The 24479-nt window shown below is 47.6% G+C and overlaps 1 protein-coding gene and 1 long non-coding RNA gene across 5 annotated transcripts in view; both read left to right on the top strand.

Annotated features, from left to right (window-relative positions):
- The first annotated feature begins 14518 nt into the window (after positions 1–14518).
- On the top strand, positions 14519–16027 carry LOC132525223 (uncharacterized). Its single transcript, XR_009542205.1, has 3 exons — positions 14519–14607; positions 15776–15826; positions 15954–16027. It is a non-coding gene; the product is annotated as an uncharacterized LOC132525223 (long non-coding RNA).
- Positions 16028–17156: 1129 nt separating this feature from the next.
- The window catches only part of CD6 (CD6 molecule), a 41398-nt gene continuing 34075 nt past the window's right edge, over positions 17157–24479 (top strand). For all 4 annotated transcript variants that reach the window (XM_060157667.1, XM_060157666.1, XM_060157665.1 and 1 more), the window contains exon 1: positions 17157–17341. In XM_060157667.1, coding sequence (XP_060013650.1) covers positions 17281–17341 — 61 coding nt within the window. In that variant the 5' untranslated portion in view covers positions 17157–17280. The remainder of the gene's footprint in view (positions 17342–24479) is intronic.

Here is a 24479-nt window from a genome sequence, read left to right as displayed (position 1 = left end):
CCCACTTCTGCTGCATCCTCTTCCAATCACAAACCAAAGTTAGAGTGATGGGACCGGAAATGCCGTATGCATCATCTGGTCCTACCCGCCCACTTCGTGGATGCGGAGACTGAGGCCCAGTGGAGGCGGGGAAGGGAGGTCCGGGCATGACTGGTTCATGGTGGCTGAACTAGGGGTAAACCACTGCTCGGGCTCCTGAGAGACACAGGAAGCTCTCAAATGAATTCAGATTATGCAAATGCTATCATGAGGAAGGAAGTGGGGGCAACTTCAAGGCTTGTGGCACCATAGAGGGCCCACAAGTAAGTTGAGATTGACAGAGACTGACCTCAGACTACATCAAAATCAGGCCTTAGCCCTCCCCTCCACAGAGCCCTGTGGTGCGCTTGGATTAAGGGCCAGCCTTCACCCTGACCTAAAAGCCCCATGGCATCTGGCTCCTACCCTCCTCCAACATCACGCAGCCCCACGTCCACTCAGATCCAGCCACACTGACCTGCTTTCTCTGTTCCTCTCACATGCTGAGCCCCTTCCTGCTTCAGGACCTTGGTCTCTGCTGTTACCTCTGCCAGACAGCTTTTCCTCCACATCTTGGCATGGGTGGCCTTTTCTCTTTATTTAGATTTCAGCCGGAATGTCTCCTCTTCGTGGAGACCTTCCCTAGTATTCTATCTAAGCAGTTGCCTACTAGATTCTCAGTATCCTCTCTCTGTTTTAATGTCTTCGGAGCACATAATACTCGTTCAATTTCCAGTTATCACCTCCAGTGGAATAGAAGTGTCATTGGATCAAGGAACTTGTTGAATTTTTTTTTAAGACTTTATTTTTTTAGAGCAGGTTTAGGTTTATAAGAATATAAGGAGGATGGTACAGAGATTTCTCAAACCGCCCCCCTGCCCCGCCCCACACATGAATAGCCTCCCCCATTATCAACATCACTCACCAGAATTTTTTTTTTTTTACCAAGGGTGAGCCTACATTGACACAACATAATCACCCACAGTCCATAGCTACCTTAGTGTTCATTCTTGGTGTTGTATGTTCTGTGGGTTCGGACGAATGTATAATGACATGTATCCATCATTACAGTATCATACAGAGTATTTTCACTGCCTTAAAATTCCTCTGTGCTTTGCCTATTCATTCCCCCACCCTCCCATCCCCCGGCAACCACTGATCTTTTTATCATCTCCATAGTTCTGCCTTTGCCAGAATGTCATAGAGCTGGAATCATAAAGTAGGTAGCCTTTTCAGATTGGCTTCTTTCACTTAGGATTATACATTCAAGATGCCTCCATGCCTTTTCATGGCTTGATATCTCATTTATTTTTAGCACTGAATAATACTCCATTGTCTGATGGACCACAGTTTATTTATCCATTCACCTACTGAAGGATGCCTTGGTTGCTCCCAGGTTTTGGCAATTATGAAGAAAGCTGCTATAAACATCCGTGTGCAGGTTTTTGTGTGGACGTGCGTTTTCAAATCCTTTGGGTAAATATCAAGGAGTGTGATTGCTGGCTCAGATGTCCAGCTGTTCCAGCACTATTTGTAGAAGAGGCTTGTGTAACTTTTCACTGTTTTAACCTAATGACTGCCCAGTGCTTGGCAAATAGTAGGTGCTCAATAAACTTTTGGTTGAATAAATAAATGAAAGACTGTCCCAAGCCAAGATTTGTAAGAATAGCCTCAGGAAGGCTAAAAGCTAAAATAAATGGAGTCTTGCAAAAGCTGTAGATACCACCAAAATCTGGGTTGTTAAAATTTTCTATCGGGTAAGAAGCCAAGCGGTGATGGATGGGACAAGCCCATGCAAGGGCAGGGGTAAGGCAGGGTGATGGAGAGAAAGCAGAGCTCTCCACCCTGGATTCTGTTTCAGTCACGTCAGTCAGGGACAGTGCTGTGGATGAGGTGGGCAGAGACTGGAGTCTCCCAGTCCCTCCCAGATACTTGGACTAATCTGCCTCTACCTCTCATTGGTAGAAGCTCAGGATCACCAGGGTGTGGTGACGAACTGCACGTCTCATTCAGACTCCACTCTGTCCTCTCTTGACAAGGTCACTAAGGTGGCAGAGGTGACAAATGCCATCCCAGAGACCTGAGCCTTGCCAATGAGAGTGGTGACCTGCCACCAGTGACCTTCATGGGGTGGTGAACGAAAGGAAAGGTCCTAATAACAATGTAGCCAGCGGAGAAAAACCAGGAGAGGAAAACAGCCAAGAAAAAATAAGTGCAGTTTCCTCCTTGCTGACCGGTCTCCGTCCCCGGAGCTGTGTGGTGACCAGGAACTAAAGCGGGGTGACTGGGGAAAGTCCTGGAGACCTGCTTTGCTGGGTAGGGGTGATTGGTGTCCTGCAGACAGCAGAAGTCGTGTTCTGGAGAGACTTGTGACTACCACCCAGGCACGAGTTGACATCGATTACCCATGTAATGGGCTAGAGAGCAGAATTTTAGTCAAAGGAGATGCAGAGCTGGTGGCCCGTGACCCATAAACATGTGTGGTTTGGCCCAAACAGCCTTTGGCCCCATGGTGTGTCATTTTAGTTCTTGTTTCGTTTTTTAATTTAAAAATATGTTTAAATTATGTCCTTAAAAATTCAGAAATGTTCACATGAAAATCAGGCTTTCTGGCTGCTCCGGAAATTGGGGGTGGTCTGCAACTCTACCCCGGTCTAGAGAGGCCATCACTGAATCGCTGACATCTGCAGATGTCGCAGTCGGAGGCTGGTGAAGGAGCCTTTTCACGTTCACACCGAGCGGCAGCTACTGGTGAACGTGAGAAAGGCAAGGACAGCACTGTCTGCAAGCTGGGATGTTTGGTGGTAGTGGCTTCACCCAGGTCCTCCTGACAGCCTCTGCCAGGCCAGGTGAGAGACGCCAGGTTGTGGGAAGTCCCAAAGTGGGGTTTGCCTAACCTCTTAGCCCTCCAGCCCCACCTTCTAAAACCCAGCACAGTTACTTTATGTGGTTGAGAAAAGGAAACGGTGACACCTAGATCTAACTTCTAGCTTGCAGGTACGGTTTCTTAGCAATGCCCCAGTGCTGTCCTGCTACATCACCCGCAGGTGATACAGACCCTGGTAAGCATCATCTATGCACAGCCTCACTGCAACTCTGTAAGGATGACCAGGATGCAGCCCATGAAGTGGAGCCAAGTTTGTCTCCCAGGCCCACCCAAGGCCTGCCACACACGTGCAGGACAATTTGGATTTTTCTTATACCGGGCCAACCTATTCTCTGTACCTGTAGGGGATCCTGGGTTAGAGGATAGGTAGGAATCAAAAACAGAGCTGGAGGGCTTCCCTGGTGGCGCAGTAGTTGAGAGTCCGCCTGCCGATGCAGGGGACACGGATTCGCGCCCCGGTCCGGGAAGATCCCACATGCCGCGGAGCGGCTGGGCCCATGAGCCATGGCCGCTCAGCCTGTTCGTCCGGAGCCTGTGCTCCGCAACGGGAGAGGCCACAGCAGTGAGAGGCCTGCGTACCGCAAAAAACAAAAAACAGAGCTGGCTGAAAGCATAGCAGCGGTGGAGTGAGGAGGGGCAGGGTGGAGGGAAGGACAGCGACAGCCCGGGGCAGTTCCTGGACGGCAGTGCAGGTGTCCGCCCACAGCAGCTTCCTATGCCAGGGGTGGTCGATCCCAGCACGTCCTGGGGTGTAGCAGGCGCACCAGGAATGGCATGTAACCTGCAGCTGACGTGTCTGTGCAGGACTCACATTCTCCACGAGGTGGGTAGCAGCAAACGGAAGACCCTAGTTCCTAGTTGGGTTGTTGTAGGACAAGGTTGAGAACTGCTGGTTTATTCCGTTCCCATGAGCACCAGGAGAGCCAGGGGCCTTTAAAGGAATGGAACAGAGTGGACGCCTTTCCAAGGCGATGAATGAAAGCAAGACATTCCCAGGGCTGAAGGTCTGGCATGGATGCGGACTGGCCTGTAGAAGGCCGTGGCCCCCAGGGGGCAGATGGCAGCAGAGGATGCGTCCTCGCATTGTCTTCCTGTCCCCTTAGCACCCATGAGTGTGAACATCCACGGATTGGGGTTTGGGTGGGGAGGCAACCCGTGGCAGATGATAGTTGTTACATATTATTTCCTTTTACTAAATGTCCATTCTCAAAACTGATGGGCCAGCAAGCCTGCCCCTCTTTCAGAATTTCCAAGGGTCCTGCCCCCAAGCCCCAATCATTTTGCCAGACAACCCTGTCTCATCTCCACCCACCTCTCTCTGTCCTGTGGCACGTGGCCCATTCAGGCTGCATCCTTCCCTGCCTGGACCACTGCAGCGATGCCTTCTAGTTCACGGTCAGCATTGCAGTTGGTGTGCTCGAAACCCTGCAAGGGCTCCTCCCATCCCCTGCCAACGTCTGAGTCTCATCCCTCGCAGTTCCCTCTCCATGGCCCCTGCCCCCACTCTGCCTTCAGCTTCCAGCCCTGTCTCTCATCTAGAAATTGGCACATGTTGCCCCAGCCTCCCCAGCCTAGAAGCTCCCATGACTAATGAATCCTGGTCCCTCAGGACTTGACTGAGATGTCACCTCTTCCGAGAAGTCTCCCCTGATTTCCCAAGGTTGTGTTAGCCCTCAGAGCCCCCTGCATGACTCATGTCATAGTTGTCTGCTTACTTGTCTGTTTCTCCCACTGGACTAGAGACTTCTGGGGACAGGGGTTGTGTCTTCTTCATCTCTGTGTTCCAGAGCCTGGCACCCTGCCTCCACAAGGGAATATACCCTGGGGTTGGACACCTGAGAAAAGGCTCTGTCTTGACCTCTTAAGAGCTGTGCGATCTTCAGTAAGCTACTTAATCTCTTCAGTTTCTTTATCTGAAAAACGGGGGAGAATAATACTCCTTATCTTACGGGTTTTTTGTGAGCATCAAAATGAGATAACCCAGCACTGTGGCTGGTGTACAGTAAGGGAAATACCTGCACTTTATTTAACTAATAAATTAATTAATACATGTTTTGAGATTGCTTACTATGTGCTGAGTGCTGTTCAAGGGGCTGAGGACACAACAGTGAACAAAACGAACACAGATCTTTGTTTTCATTGAGTTGACATGTTGGGGGAGATAAATGAATAGAAGAGAAGAGAATAAAATAAAAGAGAATAAGATGTATTTAGTGTCACATATAATAAAGGCTATAATGAGAAAGTTGGATAAAGAGATGGAGATGACAGTGGAGGTTTCTTAGAGTATAATATAATAATAATAATTTATTATAAATCAGAATTTCTCAAACTCAACACTACTGACACTTCAGACCAGCTAATTCTTTTTTTTTTTTTTTTTTATTTTGCGGTACGCGGGCCTCTCAGTGTTGTGGCCTCTCCCGTTGCGGAGCACAGGCTCTGGATGCGCAGGCCCAGCGGCCATGGCTCACGGGCCCAGCAGCTCTGCGGCATGTGGGATCTTCGCGGACCGGGGCACAAACCCGTGTCCCCTGCATTGGCAGGCTGTCCTGTGCATTGTAGGGTATTTAGCAATATCCTTGGCTTCTATTAACAAAATGCTAGCTGCATCCCTCCACCTCCGTGTGACAACAAAAATGTCTCCAGACACTAGCAAAATGTCCCTGGGGGGTAAAATCATCCCTGGTTGAGAACTACGGCCATAAATAAGTGTCTGCTGTGAGAGGGTATCGTGGGCTGAATGGTGGACCCCGAAAAGATATGTCCACATCCTAATCCCTGGAACCTGTGAATATTATCTGATAGGACAAAGGATGTGATTAAATTAAAAATCTTCAGAGGAGGAGCTTATCCTGGATTATCTTTTGGGTCCTAAATGCCATCACAAGTATCTTTATAAGAGAAAGGCAAAGACAAGAGGTAACAAGTATTGGTGAGGCTGTGGAGAAAGGGAACCCTCACGCACTGTTGGTGGGAATGTAAATTGGTACAGCCAGTATGGAGAGCAGTATGGAGGATTCTCAGAAAAGTAAAAAATAGAACTATCAGAGGATCCAACAACTCCACTTCTGGGTATCTATCTGAAGGAGTTATCTGCACCTCCATGTTCACTGCATGGAGTTATCTTGAAGAGTTATCTGCACCTCCATGTTCACTGCAACATTATTCAAGACATGGAAGCAACCTAAATGTTCACTGATGGGTGAATGGATAAAGAAAATGTGGTGTATATACACAGTGGAGTATTAGTCAGCCATAAAAAGGAAGGAAATTCTGCCATTTGCAGCAACATGGGTGGACCTTGAGGGCATTATGCTAAGTGAGATAAGTCAGAGAAAGGCAAATACTCTATGATTTCACATATATGTGGAATCTAAAAAAAATGAATTCATAGAAACCGAGACTAGACTGGTGGTTGTCAGAGGCAGGGGATGGGGAGGGGGGAAATGGGTGAAGAGGGTCAATTTACAAAGGGAGAGAGGGCTTCCCTGGTGGCGCAGTGGTTAAGAATCCACCTGCCAATGCAGGGGACATGGGTTCGAGCCCTGGTCCGGGAAGATCCTACATGCTGCAGAGTGACTAAACCCATGCACCACAACTACTGAGCCCGAGTGCCACAACTCCTGAAACCCAGGCGCGTGGAGCCCGTGCTCTGCCAGAAAGGAAGCCACCCAATGAGAAGCCTGCGCACTGCAACGAAGAGTAGCCCCCGCTCGCCGCAACTAGAGAAAAGCCCGTGCACAGCAACAAAGACCCAAAGCAGCCAAAAATATAAATAAATAAAAAAATTTATTTTGTTGAGAAAGAGAGAAAGGCAGAAAGGCAGAGGGAGATTAGACAGACCCATACAGAGGAGCAGGCACTGAGAAGACAGAGGCAGAGATTGGAGTGATGCTGCAACAAGCAGGAAATGCCAGGGACCTCCTGCTGTCACAAGAAGGTGGAAAAGGCAAGGTACAGATTCTCCCAAAGAGCCTCTGCAGCCCTGCCGACACCTCGATGTCAGATTTCTGGCCTCCAGAACTGTGAGAAAATAAATTTCTATGGTTGAAGTCACCAAATCCTTGGTAATTTATTACATCAGCCACAGTAAATAAATCTAAAAGAGATATGTCATTAGTGAGTGTGGTTTCACCGTTAAACGTTATACTCCAAGATTCACATTTCCATAGGAGAATTGATGAAAGAGGTCGTTGACATGATGATGGGGACCCCATCTGCTGATCACACAGAGCTGTAAACACTTTAGCCAGTGGACTCCAGACACCAAAAGATGTCTACAGGGCAGCTCTATATGGATGAAGTATACAGATTTGAATGTCAGGCCCTCTTCTTGGGGCCCCAGACCCAGCTATAAAGGTCCAGGATGACATGGCTTAGCACTAGTAGGACAAAAAAAGCCTTAGGGATTTTCATCAACGGTGAATTCAGGATGAATCAACATTGTTTGAGGTCACCCTTGGCCACAACCTAACAGTGGTTGTCAAGGTGATGAGATTATAGTGATTTTTTTCTTTTCTTAATTTTCAGAGTTGCTCTACTGTGCTTCTAAGGCTTTGATTGTTCACAAAGGTCACATTTGGTATCGGGGGTATCATTCTGCTCAACTCCAGGCTGATCAGACCCAATAGGGAGTGTTGGGTTCAGCAGGTACCACATTAAAATTTCAGTGGGGAGTGATCAGGAGGGGGCGTGGACTCGAAATCCTGCCCGTGGGAGAGGAAAGACACCTGGGCATCCTGTCCCTGTTGTCAAATGTCCACAAGGCTGCTCCTTCAAGGGGGCTTACGTGTCACTGGCAATGCTTGGGAGAAGAACAGGATATTCAAGATGCTGGGTTTCAGCTCTAAGTACCATAGCCCTTCCCACTGAACCAGCAGTTCTCAAAGTGAGGACCATGGGACCCTAATGGGTCCCTGAGACCCTTTCAGGAATCTAGGAGGTCAAAACTATTTTCATAAAGAAAGTAATTTTGAGATAACCAACAAGGACCTACTGTATAGCACAGGGAACTCTACTCAATATTCTGTAATAACTTATATGGGAAAAGAATCTGAAAAAGTGTGGATATATGTATACGTATAACTGAATCTCTTTGCTATACACCTGAAACTAGTACAACATTGTAAATCAACTATACTCTAATATAAAATAAAAATTAAATTAAAATTTTAAAGTATGAAGACATAATTTGCCTTTTTCCTGACATAATTTGCTTGGTACAAAAGCAGTGATGGGTAAAACTGCTGGTGTCTCAGCATGAATCAGAGGGGGGGCATTAAAGTTTACTAGTAGCCATTGAATTCTTCACCCCCATATGCACCCAGAGTAAAAAAAAAAATTTGCTAATTTTACTTAAGCATGTCTTTAAGGAAGCAATTAAAATGATTAATATGATTAAATCACATTTCTAATGTACACGAATTTTTAATATTCTACATGACAAAATGAGCAGTATAATATCGTAATAATGTATAAAACACTTCTGCTGAATATTGCAGTATAGTGGTTGCCTCTGGGAAGAGCAATTGTGCTATTGCTTGCTTTGCCAGCTGAACTAGTTGTTTTTTTTTTTTCTCATGGAACGCCACATTTACTTGAAACTATGGTAATTCAGACTTAAGGACTGGCAGACAATTTTGTGAAAATCAATGAAGTGAGCTTGTCACTTCAGAGAAATCAACTGACAGTATTTGTTGCCAATGATGAAACTGGAGCTTTTAAGTGAAAACTGGAATTTTAGAAAACTTGTAGTAGCCACCATGATCTTGACAGCCTCCCAATACTTAAAGTTTCCTGATGGGATCAGAGATGATATTAATGAATGTGATTTTTTGTTACATTGTATAATGAAATACATCAACCTTTGGAAGATCTACATAACCCTGTGAACCAGTATGTTCCTGAATGACTGATGCGTGTTATTTCAAAATCACGCATGGATAAAAGATCCATTCAGGTGCAAGACAGACCAATGGATTTTAATTTAATAGTGCATTAAAGTTCATTGATATGGTTTCAGATTCCATATTGCAACTAACCTTTAGAAATTATCACTTAAGTTTTGTAGTAGTGTCAGAGAAGACTAAAATTACCTAAAAAGACAATTAAAATACTCCTTCTTTTTCCAACTACATATCATGAGGCCACATGTTTTCCTTATACTTTAACCAAAACAACATATCTCAGCAGATTGAATGAAGAAGCAGATATGAGAATCCAAGTGTTTTCTATAAAGCCAGACACTAGAGAGATGGGTAAACATGCAATACAATGTTACCCTCCCCAATAATTTTTTTTTGGTTTGGAATATATATTAATGTTTTCATAAAAAGTGTTACTTATGTAGATATGTAATGAGTTTATTGTTGCTATTTATTTACCTTTTTATTGAGGTATAGTTAATTTACAATGTTGTGTTAGTTTCAAGTGTACAGCAAAGAGATTTAGTTATACATATATGTATTCTTTTTCAGTATTGTTGCTATTTTTGAGCAAATTACATATTTTAAATTTCTCAGTTTAATTTCAAATACGGTAAATATGGACAGATATAATCCACATAAACAAAAGTTCTTTGGCGTGCTTGATAGTTTTTAAGAACATCAAGAGATCTTGAGACCAAAAGAGGTTGAGAGCTGCTGCCCTATTTGTGCTGAACGATGGCAGAAAAACCACACAAAGGTTTAGGTGGCTGCCAAACTGAGGAAGATTTGGGAGATCCAAAGGTCTGGGGCGTGCTGGGGCATTGCCTCTAGGGTAAAGAACAAGCTTTGCACCTTACATACCCTACCGCTAAGAACAGCACAGTACACGGTGGACCTCTTTGGATTTTTTTTTTTTTTTTTTTTTTTTTTTTGCGGTACGCGGGCCTCTCACTGTTGTGGCCTCTCCTGTTGTGGAGCACAGGCTCCGGATGCGCAGGCTCAGCGGCCATGGCTCACAGGTCCAGCCGCTCCGCGGCATGTGGAATCTTCCCGGACCAGGGCACGAACCCGCGTCCCCTGCATCGGCAGGCGGACTCTCAACCACTGCGCCACCAGGGAAGCCCCCTCTTTGGATTTTGGAACATATATCACCTTTGGGGATTCTGTTCTGACTACTTCTCACGTGACCTGGGGAGCTGCTCATTCTGAGTGGGGCTCAGAGCAAGAGGATGTTCTTGTAGCAGGTCCAGGCAGTGGTGCAAGCCATTGTGCCATTCTGTCCCTAAGACCCATACAGTTTAATCATGCCAGAGACACCAAGGTGGATAAGGATGCTGTGTGAAGTCTCTGGAAGGCTCCAATGGAGGAGAATTTGCAGCACAAACCTTCAGGGTCCTGGAGCAAAGCCATGACTCCTGCCACAGAGAACCACCTGTCATTTGAAAACCATCTCCTGGTATGTTACCGGGCCCTGGTAGAGATTGTGCCTGATGATGGGTCACCAATGACCAGGCAACCTGAGGGCCCGTCATGATCTGGGCATTATCATACACACCAGTTGTAAGATCTAGGGAGAGGGTAGCAGTGATTCACTGTACAACAGCTTCAGGCCCAAAGAGGCCCAGAAGGTGCAAGTTAGTTACATGAACAGAAGGTCCCCACCTCTGTGGTCTCCATGTTCCTCTTTTAACTCATGCCTCTGTCCTCAAGGGAGCTGCCCTTGTTGGAGGCAAACCTCAGGCTTGGTTCACAAATGGGACAGCACAATGGTTGTTACTAACTTGAAATGGACAGAAGCTGCTTTAAAACCTCACTTAGAGGTGGTCCTAAAGGATAACGGTGAAGGGAAATGCTCCCAGCAGGCAGAGATGTGAGAGTACAGTTGGTCATCCACTGCCCATGGAAGGAAAAGTGGCTGGAGGTGTGGATATACATGGACCCCTGGGCAGCAACCTGGAAGGAACATGACTGGAAAATCAGAGATAAGGATATTGGGGTAGATGAAGAGGGACCTGTCTGTGGGAGTGAGCATAAAACCTGCAGTTCTTGATGTCTTATGTTAATGCCCAGCAGGGAAGGTGTACACAGGGAGGCCTCCAACAAGCAAGGGGGCGTGATGTCTTTTCCTGCAGGTGTTTCCAGCGTCTCTCCTTTGGCCACACCGGTGCTGCTGCTGTGGGTGACAGGAATGGAGGCCACATGTGGGGTGGACATTTCTGAGGACAATCTCATAAGTCTGAGATGGAGCACGAGTTGCACACAGTGTGGCCAACTCAGTGGTGCATTCTTTTACCGACTTTCCTTCTTTTCCGATTTCACTGCTTCTTGTTCCTCTCTCTGCTCCCTGGGATCCCATTCGCAAATAACCTACCTGCAAGCAAAGGCTCTATAAGGTATCACCCTATTTAAAATTATCACCTCTTCCTGGCACTGCTAACCCCCCTTACTCAGCGCTGTGTCTTTTCTCCATATAACTTACTTATTTATCATGTCTACTGTTTATTATGAGACTCTCTCACTAAAATGTGAGCTTTATAAGAACAGGAACACCTGTTTGTTTTGTTCAGAGCTGTGTGTCCCCAGCGCCTAGAACACATGATAAAGTTGTTTGAATGAATGGCTAAGGGATTAGGGCTAATGGCATGTACATCAAGGGGCTGAATATTTAGACTGTGGTAGAGAACTCTGGACCTTAGCAAAGACAAGGGCTGGCTGTGGCTGCTTTGAAGATTGTGGTCAGGACTTGGGTGTCTCAGGACTTGAGATGCAGCAGCAGGCTTGACTTGGACTGGGGGCAGGGCTGGTCCAAAGTTCAGAGCCCCACGGAGCCAGAGCCTTTCCTGGCAGAGGTGCTATGTTTCAGCCCAAGTCTTTATTGTTGTCTAGTGACAACTCCCCCCACCACCACCCCCAGCAAGGCTGAATTGCCTGTGGTTACAGGCAGGGTCTTGGGTCAGACAGACCTGAGTTCAGAGCCCAGCCCTACTACTCTTAGCTGTGGGAACTTGAGCAAACTACCTCTCTAAGTTCAGTTTTCTTATCTGCAACGATGTGTTAAGGCTGGTACCTATTTAGTTGGGTTGTTGTGAGACTTGAGCGGGGAATCCCATGTCAAGTGTTTAGTACAATAGAAAGTGCACACGAAGTATCAGTTGGCATTAAACGTTCCCCTATGTCACATGGCGGGGGCTGCAGCCCTAGGGCCTCCCTTCCTTCTGGTCAGAGTCAGATTTCCCTAAATAATGTTGCTTGTTCTTCTCTGCTGGGCCAAGGGCAGGAGAGAGATTCAGTATGGATGAAAAATGTCTGTTTGTCCACATGATGCAGAAAGATAAGGTGTTCTTGCAAACTGAGTTTGAAAAGTCCTGGCTCCAAGAGTTCTAAAAATGAGCACATAGATTTGGGCAGCCAGCTGGGTACATCTGCCAGCTTCCTGTTCAGAGTTTTGTGTCCACGAAACATAGGCTACTTCAGGTGAATCATGTGAGTTCCCAGTGATGCTTCCACCATGTGGTCCTCCCTCGTCTTACCCTGTAACCTCTGCCAGGAGCACCCTTCCTGCCACCCTACACCTGTCTCTACCTGCTGAATCTACCCATCCTACTGTTTGTCCTGCCTTTCTTATTTCATTTCTTTTCCTTTCCTTTCTTGGTTTTATAGAAGGCTTTCCCCACTAATTGTTCCACATTTAACACACACATTTAATTTAACAAAGCTAAAAGCTACTCAAAAATTTGTGTTCCTGCAAGTAATAGACCTTCTTTTTTTTTAAACTCTGATCACTCCTTAGCAATTCCTTTGCTATTGTTTCCTGGTTCTTTGTTTTTATCTTTTTTATTTTCCTAACCCAACAAATTAGACATTCTCACAATTATTTTATACCACTGATGCTTATTTAATTTATCTCCATGTTCACATATTCCTTTGGTCACTATTCCTACTTGAATCTTATACTTTCCTTCTGGGATTATTTTCCTTGTCCTTGAAGAATATCTTTTAGAATTTCCTTATGTGAGGGTCTGTTGTAAATGTTTTCGTTTTTTATCTGAAAATGTATCTGAAGCATACTCAAGCTTAACAGTTATTTTCTCTTTGCACGTTGAGATGTTATTCCACTGTCCTCTGGTTTCAATTGTTGCTATTAAGAAGTTAGCTGTCTGTCTACTTTATAGTTCGTCTTCTCTTCAGTGATTAGCAGTTTCGCTACTGTAGGTGTTGGGTGCAGATTTCTTTTTACTTATCACACATGGATTGGGGGAGCTTCCAGGATCTGAAGATTTTGTCTTTCATCAACTCTGGAAATTTTCCATTTAGACCTATTCAAGTCCTTGTTCCATCTTCTACATCTCTTAAGCTCTGTTTCCCATTTTCCATCACTTTGTTTCTCTGTGTTGCATTTTCCATAAGTTCTTCAGATATATTTCCAGCCCATGAGTTTTCTCTGTAGCTACGTTATTCTGCTGTTTAATCTGCCCATTGGATTGCTAGTTTTTTTTGAAAATTATATTCATCATTTATAGAAGTACTATCTTGTTTTTTTTTTCAAATTTTCCTAGTCATTTAAAATAGTCTCATTCCTCTTTTTAGGATCAAGTACAAGGTTGAAATGTTCCTTCTTTCAGGTTTCATGCAGCATGGTCTGGGGAGGAACTGGGCACCGAGCGGGGCTGAGGATGTGACCCAAACCAGCAGGTCAGCCTAGCCCTGGGTCCAGCCTCAGCCTGAGCTCAACCTTGGTCCTCAGCATTCCACATGTTTCTTCCCCTCCTCCCCAGTTCCACTGGGAAAGTCCAAACCTCCAGATATACTTCTCCTTACAAGACCATCGATTGACCTGGCTGGAGAACCTGAGTGTAAATCAACATCAGTCCAGGGGCCCAGTGGTAAAGCAGAGCCCACGTCTGTCTGAAGTGCTTAGCAATAAAGCAGAGGTGGTGAGTTTTTTTTTTTTTTTTTTTTTGTGGTACGCAGGCCTCTCACTGCTGTGGCCTCTCCCGTTGCGGAGCACAGGCTCCGGACGAACAGGCTCAGCGGCCATGGCTCATGGGCCCAGCCGCTCCGCGGCATGTGGAATCCTCCCAGACCGGGGCACGAACCTGCGTCCCCTGCATCGGCAGGCAGACTCTCAACCACTGCGCCACCAGGGAAGCCCAGAGGTGGTGAGTTTTAAAAATGAATGATAATAAAAAAAAAATAATCTCATTCCATATATATACCACTGATAACTAACTTTTATTTCTTTAGGCATAGGAAATATCCTTATTTTATATTATGTATACCATAATTCCAATATGCAAAGTTTTTGAAGATTTGAGTCTATTATTTATTGCTATGTGTAATTCTCACTTAAAATGACTTGTTGTGATGGTTAATTTTATGTGTCAACTTGACTGGGCCATATGCCCAGATATTTGGTTAAACATTATTCTGGGTGTGCCTGTGAGGATGTTTCTGAATGAGATTCACATTTGAATTGGTCGGCTGAGTGAAGCAGATTGCCCTCCCCAATGTGCGTGGGCCTCATTCAGTCCATTGAAGGTCTGAATGGAACAAAAGGACTGAGTAAGAGAGAATTTTCTGTCTCTCTCTGCCTGTCTTTGAGCTGGCATACTGATCGTATCCTGCCTTTGGACATGGACTCAGACTGTAACTTACACCATCAGCTCTGTGGGTTCTTAGGTCTTCAGACTTAGACTAGAAATACATCACCAGCATTCCTGAGTCTCCAGCCTGCCAACTGAGATCTTGGGACTTCTTAGCCTCCATAATCACGTGAGCCACTTCTTACAATAAATCATATATATATATCCTACTAGTTCTGTTTCTCTAGAGAACCCTGACTAATACACTTGTATCTTGCATTTTATGATTTTTTTTTTTTTTGGCATATGAACTCATGTTCCTGTGAAACTTTTCTGTGGGGGTTCTTTGAGGCCTAAGTTTAAGGTGTTACTCCAGAGAGGATTTTCCTATTTGATTCTGCTGAGTACCTAGGGAACAACTATCTACTTTCTTTAAATTCTCCCGTTGTTTTTGTTTTTTGTTTGTTTGTTTGTTGTGTTGTTGCCACACACGTGCTGTGAATTCCACCTCCAGGCCCATTTGGGGTCCGGCTGGTGGTTAGGAGAATTCAGGGGTGACGTTCCTTTTTCTTTCATTCAGTATCAAGGCTGAGCTTAGCAAGTTCTGCATCAGCTCCCTTCCAGAGGTTTTCCTCTCCTAGGTCATCCACTGGGGGTGTTATTTTTCATCATTTTGCTTTAAGTGGGAGCTACTGATTCTGCTTTTCACTTTGCTCAAGCTCTAGGTTTTGACCCATTAAACTGAAGTTCTTGGCCACGTGGGATCAGCAGGTACTACAGAGCAACCTCTGCTTATGCTCTCTGGGATCTCTTTGGATGTTTGATTTTGTTGTTTCTGGCCTCTGATAATTATCCTTAATTTCTTGCCACCTCTGCTAGGCATTTCTAAAGATACTTTAAAATATTTTTATCCAGCTTTTTTTTTTTTTAGTGGTTTGTTTCAGGAGAACTTTCCAGCACTTGCTATCTCCTGTATTGCCAGAAACGGAAGTCTAGCCTTCTTTCCTGTGCAATCAAACATGTGTCTCTCAGGACACTGCTTATCAGCAGGAGACCACCCACTGTGTCCATCCTACCCTGGCCTGCGGTTGGTCAACTGTGTTTGTGAACTACCTGCTCTTTGAGGGCGGGGCTGTGGTTTCTCTTCAGAGAGACCTGAAGAGGTCTCTCTAAGGGTCGGTTGAATGGAGTTGAGAATGGAAGTGGGAGGTATCCACCTGCTGCCTGTGCTACCAGAACTTTCCACAAGAGGGCAGCCTCAGCTCAACTCCCTCCACCCCGCAGGGACGGGCAGGAGGGGCCCAGGTCCCTGTGGCTCCAACACCTGTAACTTCAGATACCCCCTCTCCATTCCACAGGGCGGGGAGGTGAAGACAAGCAAGGATGAGGGAAGTGTCAAGCCAGGCCAGGTGAGTCTGAGATGGGGTCATGATGGGGAAGGGTCAGGACAGAACCAACCTCCTCTGGACTCAACTTCTTCAAGGGTTCTGTTTGGACGACCAAATTAAGTGACCTGTTCCTTCGTTCACCCAACAGCATTTGTTCGGCATCAACTGTAGGCCCCACAGGGAGTGCAGTGGTGAATTAAACACCCTTGGGGCTTCCCCCGTGGCGCAGTGGTTGAGAATCCGCCTGCCAATGCAGGGGACACGGGTTCGAGCCCTGGTCCGGGAAGATCCCACATGCCGCGGAGCAACTAAGCTCGTGAGCCACAACTACTGAGCCCACGTGCTGCAACTACTGAAGCCTGCGCGCCTAGAGCCCGTGCTCCACAATGAGAGAAGCCACTGCAATGAGAAGCCCGCGCACCGCAACGAAGAGTAGCCCCCGCTCGCCGCAACTAGAGAAAGCCCGTGCGCAGCAACGAAGACCCAACACAGACAAGAATAAATAAATTAATTAAAACAAAAAAACCCACCCTTGGTCCCTGCGTCTTTCCCAGTGTCCACTGCAGCCCAACTGGACAGCTCAGCGTTTCCCAAACAGCCCCGGGCGGCCTGCCCCCGCCCCTTTGCTCCTGCTGCTGCTTCTGGCCCAGCGGCGTCTGCCCGTCACTGCCTGTTGAAATCCTGCTTATCCTCCGGAGCCCGGCTCCCGTGCCTGCTTCCACAGAGCAATGAACCCTCAACCCAGGACCCAGGGGAGCAGGGACTGGAGCCTTCTGCGCCGTCGCTGGGGCCGGTTCCAGCCTGCAGAGGAGGTGGGGAAACCATCTATCAGACCCTTCCTGCTTTACCATTCTCTGAGGGGAGGTGGAGGTGCTCCCTCTTGAAAGTGCAAAGCCACGTCCTCTCTCTTCCCAGCCATCTTTGCACCTGAGAACAAGGTAAAGCTTGGGATTCAATCCCATGAGAGCCAGATTCCATGGACTAGGACAGAAATGGGTCACTCATCCACTCTTCTAATATGTACTGATGGGGCGCTCTACTTACTATGTACCAGGTCTCCAGAAATGAGGCATGGCCCTCTGCTTCCCTCTTCCTTAGGAGACCCTTGAGGCCCCTGTGTGTGTGTGTGTGTGTGTGTGTGTGTGTGTGTGTGTGTGTGTGTGTGTCTCACTCTGCGACTCTTGGGGTTCAGCCAGGCTTGGGGAGCTCACAGTCGAGGCAGCTGAGCTCTCCTCGCCTATATTACCAGCCTTGCTTCCTGGAGACCGAAACCACAAGTAGAGCACAGAGGCGTGAGAGACACTCACAGGCTGGGTTTGGCCGCATGCGTGCAAAGGGGTGCTGTCTCCTGCTGAGAGAGATACACAAACGGGAGCAGCTAAGGGCAGAGCCGCTGAGAGGGGCACTCGGTAGCCTGCCCACCTTCTGGCCCTAGGATGGTACTTCCCACTGGCGGGCAGGCATAGCGGTCGGAGATGACACCAGACATAATGCTCCTCTTCGTGGTTGCTGGATTGCTGACGGCAGCTCTCTCAGGTAGCCCTCTCCCCACCTCCTGCACTCCTGCAGGAGAGCCTGGGACCTGCCCTCCTGGCCCCTTTTCTGCTTCTTTTCTCACACTCACCTGTCTGGAGCCTTTTAGCCAAGAGTATACTCTGGTACCAGGATGGTCCCAGCTGTGTCAACAGCATTAGGGGCCCAGAGAGGGTACAGGGACCCCCGTGAGGGGCTGAGGCTGTGCCTGGGCAGTGCTAAGAGGACCCCTGAGGGTCAGATAATGCGGGTAGCACGTGGGGTGTCTTACCAATGGGCTCCCAGGCTCACAGGAGGGAGACACTCCCACCCACAGGCTCAGGAATCCCTGCATCCCTATTTCTTGCCAACTCTCAGGAAGGAACCGTTTGCCTTCCAGAGAACTAGGGCCACTGACGATCATACTTTCAACCCCAAAGCTGAGGCCCTGGGTTCACCAAGCTTGTACCGCTCACAGCAGAGCCGTCCTGAAACAGAATTCGGGAAGCTCAGCAGAGCTGGGGACAGCTGGCCGCTGGTTGCTCCACTGGGCGTAGTTTAGGGCACAAATGAACAGAAAAGCTCTGAGGCTCAGATCCTCCCTGATCCTGAGCTCCGTCTGGGTGCCCAAACACCCTCGCAACCTGGGCCAGGCATCGGGTGGCAGGAAGTTTTGGGCCCTGGGCTGTGCTCATCGGGTGCTTGTTGGCCCCTGTGGAGTGCAGGGTCCAAAGTGGCAGGAGCTGGGCAGGAGATGCTCTGGGCCCTCACACTGGGGGATAAGGAGATGGGTATGGAAACAGAATGCTGGGCCTGGGAGTCTGGGTCCACCTGGCAGTAGAGATGCTAAATGCTTTGAGTGTGGTGTTAGGGAGACCCAGGAAGGCCCCATCAGGAAGCCTGGAGCATTTGGGGAGCCGTGGGGGGCTCTTCTCCCTGCCTCTGTCTATCTAGAGGCACGTGCTCCCAGCCTCCTGACCTCACACTGGTTCAAGGAAAGCCGTTTAGCTCTGGGACCAGGAATAGGTGCTCCTTCGGCCCCATATGGGCCCGGAAGAGAAGCTTTGCCTGTCTCACTCTACCAGGAGACCCTGGAGCTTGGCCGCTTTCTGCCCCTGAGCTGAACAGACAGATGGTCTGAGACTGGGGCCCTCGCTCTGCGTCTCCATCCTCTGTTCTCCATGAGCTGCCAGCCTCAGCTCAAAATTAAGTCTGGGTCTGACGGCCAGATCCTGGGCCCCGGGATCTGGTCTTGAACAGTGCCTGAAGGGTGGTGGGAACCTGGGCTGGGCAGAGCCCAGGAAGGTGAAGAGGAGGGTCCCTTGGGGCCCAGTTCCTCACACATCACCTTGTCTCTGCCCGGCCCACTCCACTCTCAGGATAGTTATTTACTAACTTCGTGTTTTCAAAACTGTACTTACAGTCAGTTGACTCACTTGTTACTAATACAAGTTCAGTTTTGAAAGGAAACTTTATGTCACAATTACAAATGGAAAACTGACATCATTTGCCACAAATAAAAGGTAAAGGTAAGCATAAAAAAAAATGGCGGTGAGGGCTTCCCTGGTGGCGCAGTGGTTGGGAGTCCGCCTGCCGATGCAGGGGACACGGGTTCGTGCCCCAGTACGGGAGGATCCCACATGCCGCGGAACGGCTGTGCCCGTGAGCCATGGCCGCTGGGCCTGCGCGTCCGGAGCCTGTGCTCTGCAACGGGAGGGGCCGCAACAGTGAGAGGCCCGCGTACCGCAAAAAAAAAAAAAAAAAAAAAAAAAAAATGGCGGTGAAAACCAGTTCCTCTGATGTGTTAGTAAAAAGTTAGAAGAATGTAAGGCCCTTGAGCCCGAAGCCTTTGGCAGCCCTCTTTGTTAAAGGGAAGATGAGGGGATGATAAAGACATCCTGCCTCCAAATTGTTATTTTCTTCTTGACGCTTCAGGGGGTCTGAAAGCCCTTTGGACGGGAATAGTTTCCTCGCTATGCGATTTAATGGCATTAAATGCTGCTCCCTTCGACCCTCCTGAGGGTGCGCAGTGGTATAGGTCCTAGTGTTGGGAAATAGGGCCTGGCAGGAGGGGCACTCTGGGCAGAAGGGAACTTGCGAAAAGAAAAGGAAAGAAAGAAAAACAACTGGGAAGAGGGAGGAAGGAAAGGGAGCTGGGAGAATGAGGTAACAATCAGGGAGCTCCAGGGCATCACCCCGAGGGCTGCACGTGGCCTGGGCGGGTTACCAGGCCGTGCCCTCAGACCACAGGCACGTGGAGTATGGCCCTCCTGGGTCCTGGTGGACCCGGCCTCCCCTTTCCTACTTCCCTTTGCAGTCTTGCCTCCAGGCTCCATCCTGGGCCTCACACAGCTGTGTCTCTGGCCAGGCTGGCCTGGATTCTGGGCCGGCCTCTCGGCAGGCCTTGGTTTTTGTTGTCGAATGACCAGGGCAGGGACCAGGGCCTAGAGAGCCCTGCTTCCGAATTCTCTGCTGGCGCTCCCTGGAGGCCTGGGTCCAGGACCTATTTGTCCACTTATCCTCCAGTTCTGCCTCGGTTTCCAGATCAACCAAGTGGGGATGGAGAGGTGGAGAGAATGAACTAGAAGCCCCTGACCGGGGAGGTTGTGGGGGAGGGGAGTCAGGAGACCAGCCGATTGCTGCCACCCTGCCTTTAATTCACCTTGTGACGGTGCTTGTCGGCTCTGGACCTCAGTTTGCGTGGAATGGGGCTCTTTGGGCAGATGATCCTTAAGAGCTTGGTCAGATCTGACACTCTGCATTAGATGCAGGAGCAAAAAACCCGGCCGTTCCCACCAGGGCCGAGCCGGGGTCGGTGACTCGAATTCCATCCGGACCGTGGTTGGCGCGAGGTCCTCAAGGGCTGCCGTTGTGCACTTGAAAAGGCTATTTGTGGTTTTACTTTAAAAAAATAGTTTCTTAAATTAACACATTTAAAAAAATCTGTTTTTCCTTACCTTGTAAATTCAATACACAGATCTCATTTTTTTTTGCAAGTCCAGTAGTTTTTAACAATGGCTCTCAAGGGGTCTTTGTTTAATATTTCAGCAAGTCGAGTTGAACAGAGTAAGTCTCCTTAAATAATAAATACCACTGACAAATGTAGCTAATTGAGCTCCCTTAGATCTGTGATGTCTAATCTAGCTGCTATTAGAATGTACCATTTGGAACGCGGTCGTCTGAATGGAGATGCGTTAGGAATATAAAATACACAGCAGAGTTTAAAGATGTGTTCAAAAAAAGAATTGTAAAATAGCTCATTAGTAACTTTTATATGATTACATTGAAATGATAATATTTTGGATATGTTGGGTTAAATAAGTGTTACTGTTACAATTAAGTTTACCTATTCCTTTCCTTCTTAAAAATGTGCCTCCTAGGGGCTTCCCTGGTGGCGCAGTAGTTGGGAGTCCGCCTGCCGATGCAGGGGACGCGGGTTCGTGCCCCGGTCTGGGAGGATTCCACATGCCGCGGAGCGTCTGGGCCCGTGAGCCATGGCCACTGAGTCTGCATGTCCGGAGGCTGTGCTCCGCAGTGGGAGAGGCCACAGCGGTGGAAGGCCCGCGTACCGCAAAAAAAAAAAAAAAAAATTGAAAAATGTGCCTCCCAGAAAATTTAAAATGACCTATGGAGCTCACCTTACATTTATACTGGCTAGCACCACCTTAGATACTCTACACTACATTTATAAATTTAATGAATTTGATTTTCTTATAAATGCTTCAAATACCTCTAAGAAACACAACCTTCCCAAGGATTTAAAAGAATGCTTATAGATCTAAAAAACTAACTTATTAAGAAAGTGAATATTAAGTTCTCTTAAGTAGTCTAATCAAGTTTACAGATTTCAACTGAAGTCAGTTAGTCACAAACATGAGAAACTCTATGGCTAAAAGTTCTTAAACATTAAAATACAGGATTTTATGCACCAACATACAGAACTTGACCCAACTTAAACGTAACAGAAAGGTACAGATACTATGGGTTTCTGTTTATTTCACATCTCTATTTTTTAAATTCTAATCTTCCTGGGCTTAAAAATCACTTACCAAGGAGAAAAGAATCCTACCTTTGCACGTAACTTGGCTTATCCCGAGCAGGTTGGAGTTTCCATCTCAGTGGACTGAGATGAGGACAGCTTTTTGGTTGTTTTGCCAAAATATAAGATATGATTCTCTTGTGCTGCTGACGGTTAGCCCATGGCCTCTGATGGGGCTGGTTGCTCGACCCGCGACCCAGGTTTCAAAAACTTAGTTCTCTCTGTCTCCCCCCAGCCCAGGGAGTTTTACCACTTGATTGGATTAAACTAAACAAATGTTTACTATTCTTTTTTCCCCTCCATGTTCTTCCTGCCTGGCAAGACTCCAACTCATAGATCTATAAATAACGTATGACAGACACCTGCATATTTCTCCTAGCATAGTCTGGCTCTCTGGTCATATGACTGGTGGGGACCTTTAGCATGGCCGTGACCATGTGGTAATGTGGGACAAGGCAGCTCCTAGGGCGTTGGGTCTGGCATTATTTAGCCAAACATAGATGATTCCAGAGGGATCTAGAATGAGTGAGAAACGCTGCCCACGGCCTCCTTCGTTCAGTTCGCATTTATTGAGGCCTGCTCCGAGCCAGCCTCATTTCTCACAGGAATGCTCGAAAATTCAATTGGGCTCCCAGCTGTCGGATTCTGAGGCTGACGCATCAGCCGCGCCCCTGGGACAGGGAGGGGTAAGCAGTTGACTCCAGCTGAGGCTTTGGGACAGGGGCCTGGAGGAAAAGACCCCCCTGGCATGGGGCCCACCCTCCCCCTGCCTGGACCACAACTAAATCCCATGCCAGATGCTCAGCCCTGCACTGAACAGACGCTGGTGGGGCTGGAATGCCCGGGTCGCTAGCCTGCCCCAGTCTCAGGTCCTCCAGACCGTCCATCCCCCCCTCAGCACTGCCTCCCATCGGCCAGGTCAGGGCGAGGTGCATCAGAGGAGCGGCATTTCCTGGGGGCCCTCGTTCCTGCCCTTCCGGACGATTACTAAAGCTGCCATCCTACCTGACCGTTTGCTTGATACTCTTAATGGATGTTTTAAAGTATAAAGACATTTATTTTTAGAAAAAACTTTATATTGCTGCCTTCAAGATAAAGCCATTGTAAATCACCTGATGGTAACGATGGTGAAAATAAACATCGTGGAAACAATGTGATTCATTTCTGGCCAGACATGTGGTATTTAATACCCTGTCAGTGACCACCTAAATGTGAGCTTATAAATGTTACACAGCCAAGACAAAGATCTCTTACATGTAAATACAGGATTTAGCGGTTCACGTGATGCCATTTGCACAATAAACTCATTTACCCACGTGACAACCCCATGGTGTAGGTGAGGAAACCGGGGTTTAGCAAGGCTGAGGCCTGTCCAAAGTCTGGAGCTAAGACGTGCCAACGCTTGAGCTGAGGTGTCCTGACGGGGAAGAGTGGCCCGCCCTGTCTCCTGGCTGGCTACCCCTGGGGTTCCCTCTGAGGATGAGGCATCTCCCCAAGGTGTTGTACCTTCCCGGGTTTGCAGCCTCAACATTGCATCCAGGGACAGCCCCGAGCGGCCTCTGGGGTCCTGGGACCCCCCGGAAGACTTCTCAGGATCGGATGGGAGCAAATGGGCTGCCTCTTTCAGCAAAGCCCAGCCTTCATGGGTTTGCTGGGCATTTACCCTGCCCACCCAGGCCAGGAATGAATGAAGTGAAGCTGAAGAGACACAGTGAGACAAAGGAAAGCTTGTCTGGTAGGGGGCTCCCTCTACCCACAATTTATTTAACACCTGCTATGTGCCAGGCCCTGGGATGGCACTGAGATATGAAGGTTTGACCTTGAACATATTAAATGTTGAAGGTGGCAAAACATACAAGGGTCATTCTGGGATAGATGTGACAACAGGTGCAATCCGATGACAGCCATAACCACCCTCCATTGCAGGGGACTTACGTTCTCCAAGCAGCAGCCATGCTTATCCTGTCCTACATTGACACTGGGGCACTCGTCCCCATTTTACAGGTGGGGAAATGGAGGCTCAGAAAGTTCTGTATTTTGCCCCAGGCTAGTGGGTGATGCTGAGTTTAAAGCCATGTCTGTGGATCTCCAAAACCCATGTTCTCCATCACTGGGCTGCACTATTTCTGGGAGCCCGGAGTCAGAACAGGCAGAGCTTGAGCGTCCCGGAGAGGGGGACGTCCCTGTCCCAGAGGGGCTGGACACGGGGGACAAGAAGGCTTTTGCATACGAAAGAAAGATGGCCAAAACATCCTAGGCACGAAGACATTTTTTAAATGTGTGCGTGCAAAGGCTGGTGAGATAGTCGTGTTGTGCCAGGATCAACTTCCTGGGTTTGGCAATTTACTGTAGTTACGGAATAGGTCCCCGTCAGGGAAAGCTGGAAGATGAGTGCATGGGACTTCTCTGTGCTATTCTGGCGACTTCTTGTGAGTCTATCATTTCAAAATAAAAAGTTAAGGCATTTCAGGCAAAAGGGCCCATTGGAGCAGGATCTGGAGAGCATGGTCTAAGGCCTATGGGGTAGGTAGGGCCCCAATTCCCAGACGAGCTGGGCTCCGGGCTCTTTTTCTGCTGACTCATCCAGACTGCTGTGTCATGAGGATGCAGTGAGCACGCCAGGCACAGAGACCGGCACAAACCGTACATTTACATTCGCCAGGCCGACAGGTGTAAATTCATATACCTGTCTTCTCCTCATCACAGCCCTGTGAAGTATGAGTTATTGCCCCCACTTTACTGATTCAGCAACTGAGGCTCAGAGAGGTGAAGTGACTTTTCCTGGATGGCACAGTTAATAGCCTGTTAAAAGATACACTGAGGCATATTAAAATTTTTAAACTGAGCAAAAATCGATTCAAATCGGCGGCATACGATCTAGCAGATAGAAAAGACAGGTATAAAAGGGGACTTTTATAGGCAGAAGGGAGTAGGAACCAGAAAGTTATACTAGGCAAAAAAGCAGATTGGTTATTGCAAAGTTACTCTTTTTTTGTCGTTTATTGTTATTTTAATTTTATTTTTTTAAATTGAAGTATAGTTGATTCACAATCTTGTATTAGTTTCAGGTGTACAGCAGAGTGATTTAGTTATACATACATATATATCTATTTTTTTTCATAT

Source organism: Lagenorhynchus albirostris, chromosome 9 (assembly GCF_949774975.1).
Source record: "Lagenorhynchus albirostris chromosome 9, mLagAlb1.1, whole genome shotgun sequence".
In the NCBI taxonomy this organism is placed as follows: Eukaryota; Metazoa; Chordata; class Mammalia; order Artiodactyla; family Delphinidae; genus Lagenorhynchus; species Lagenorhynchus albirostris.
This window is presented reverse-complemented; position numbering and strand designations above follow the sequence as displayed.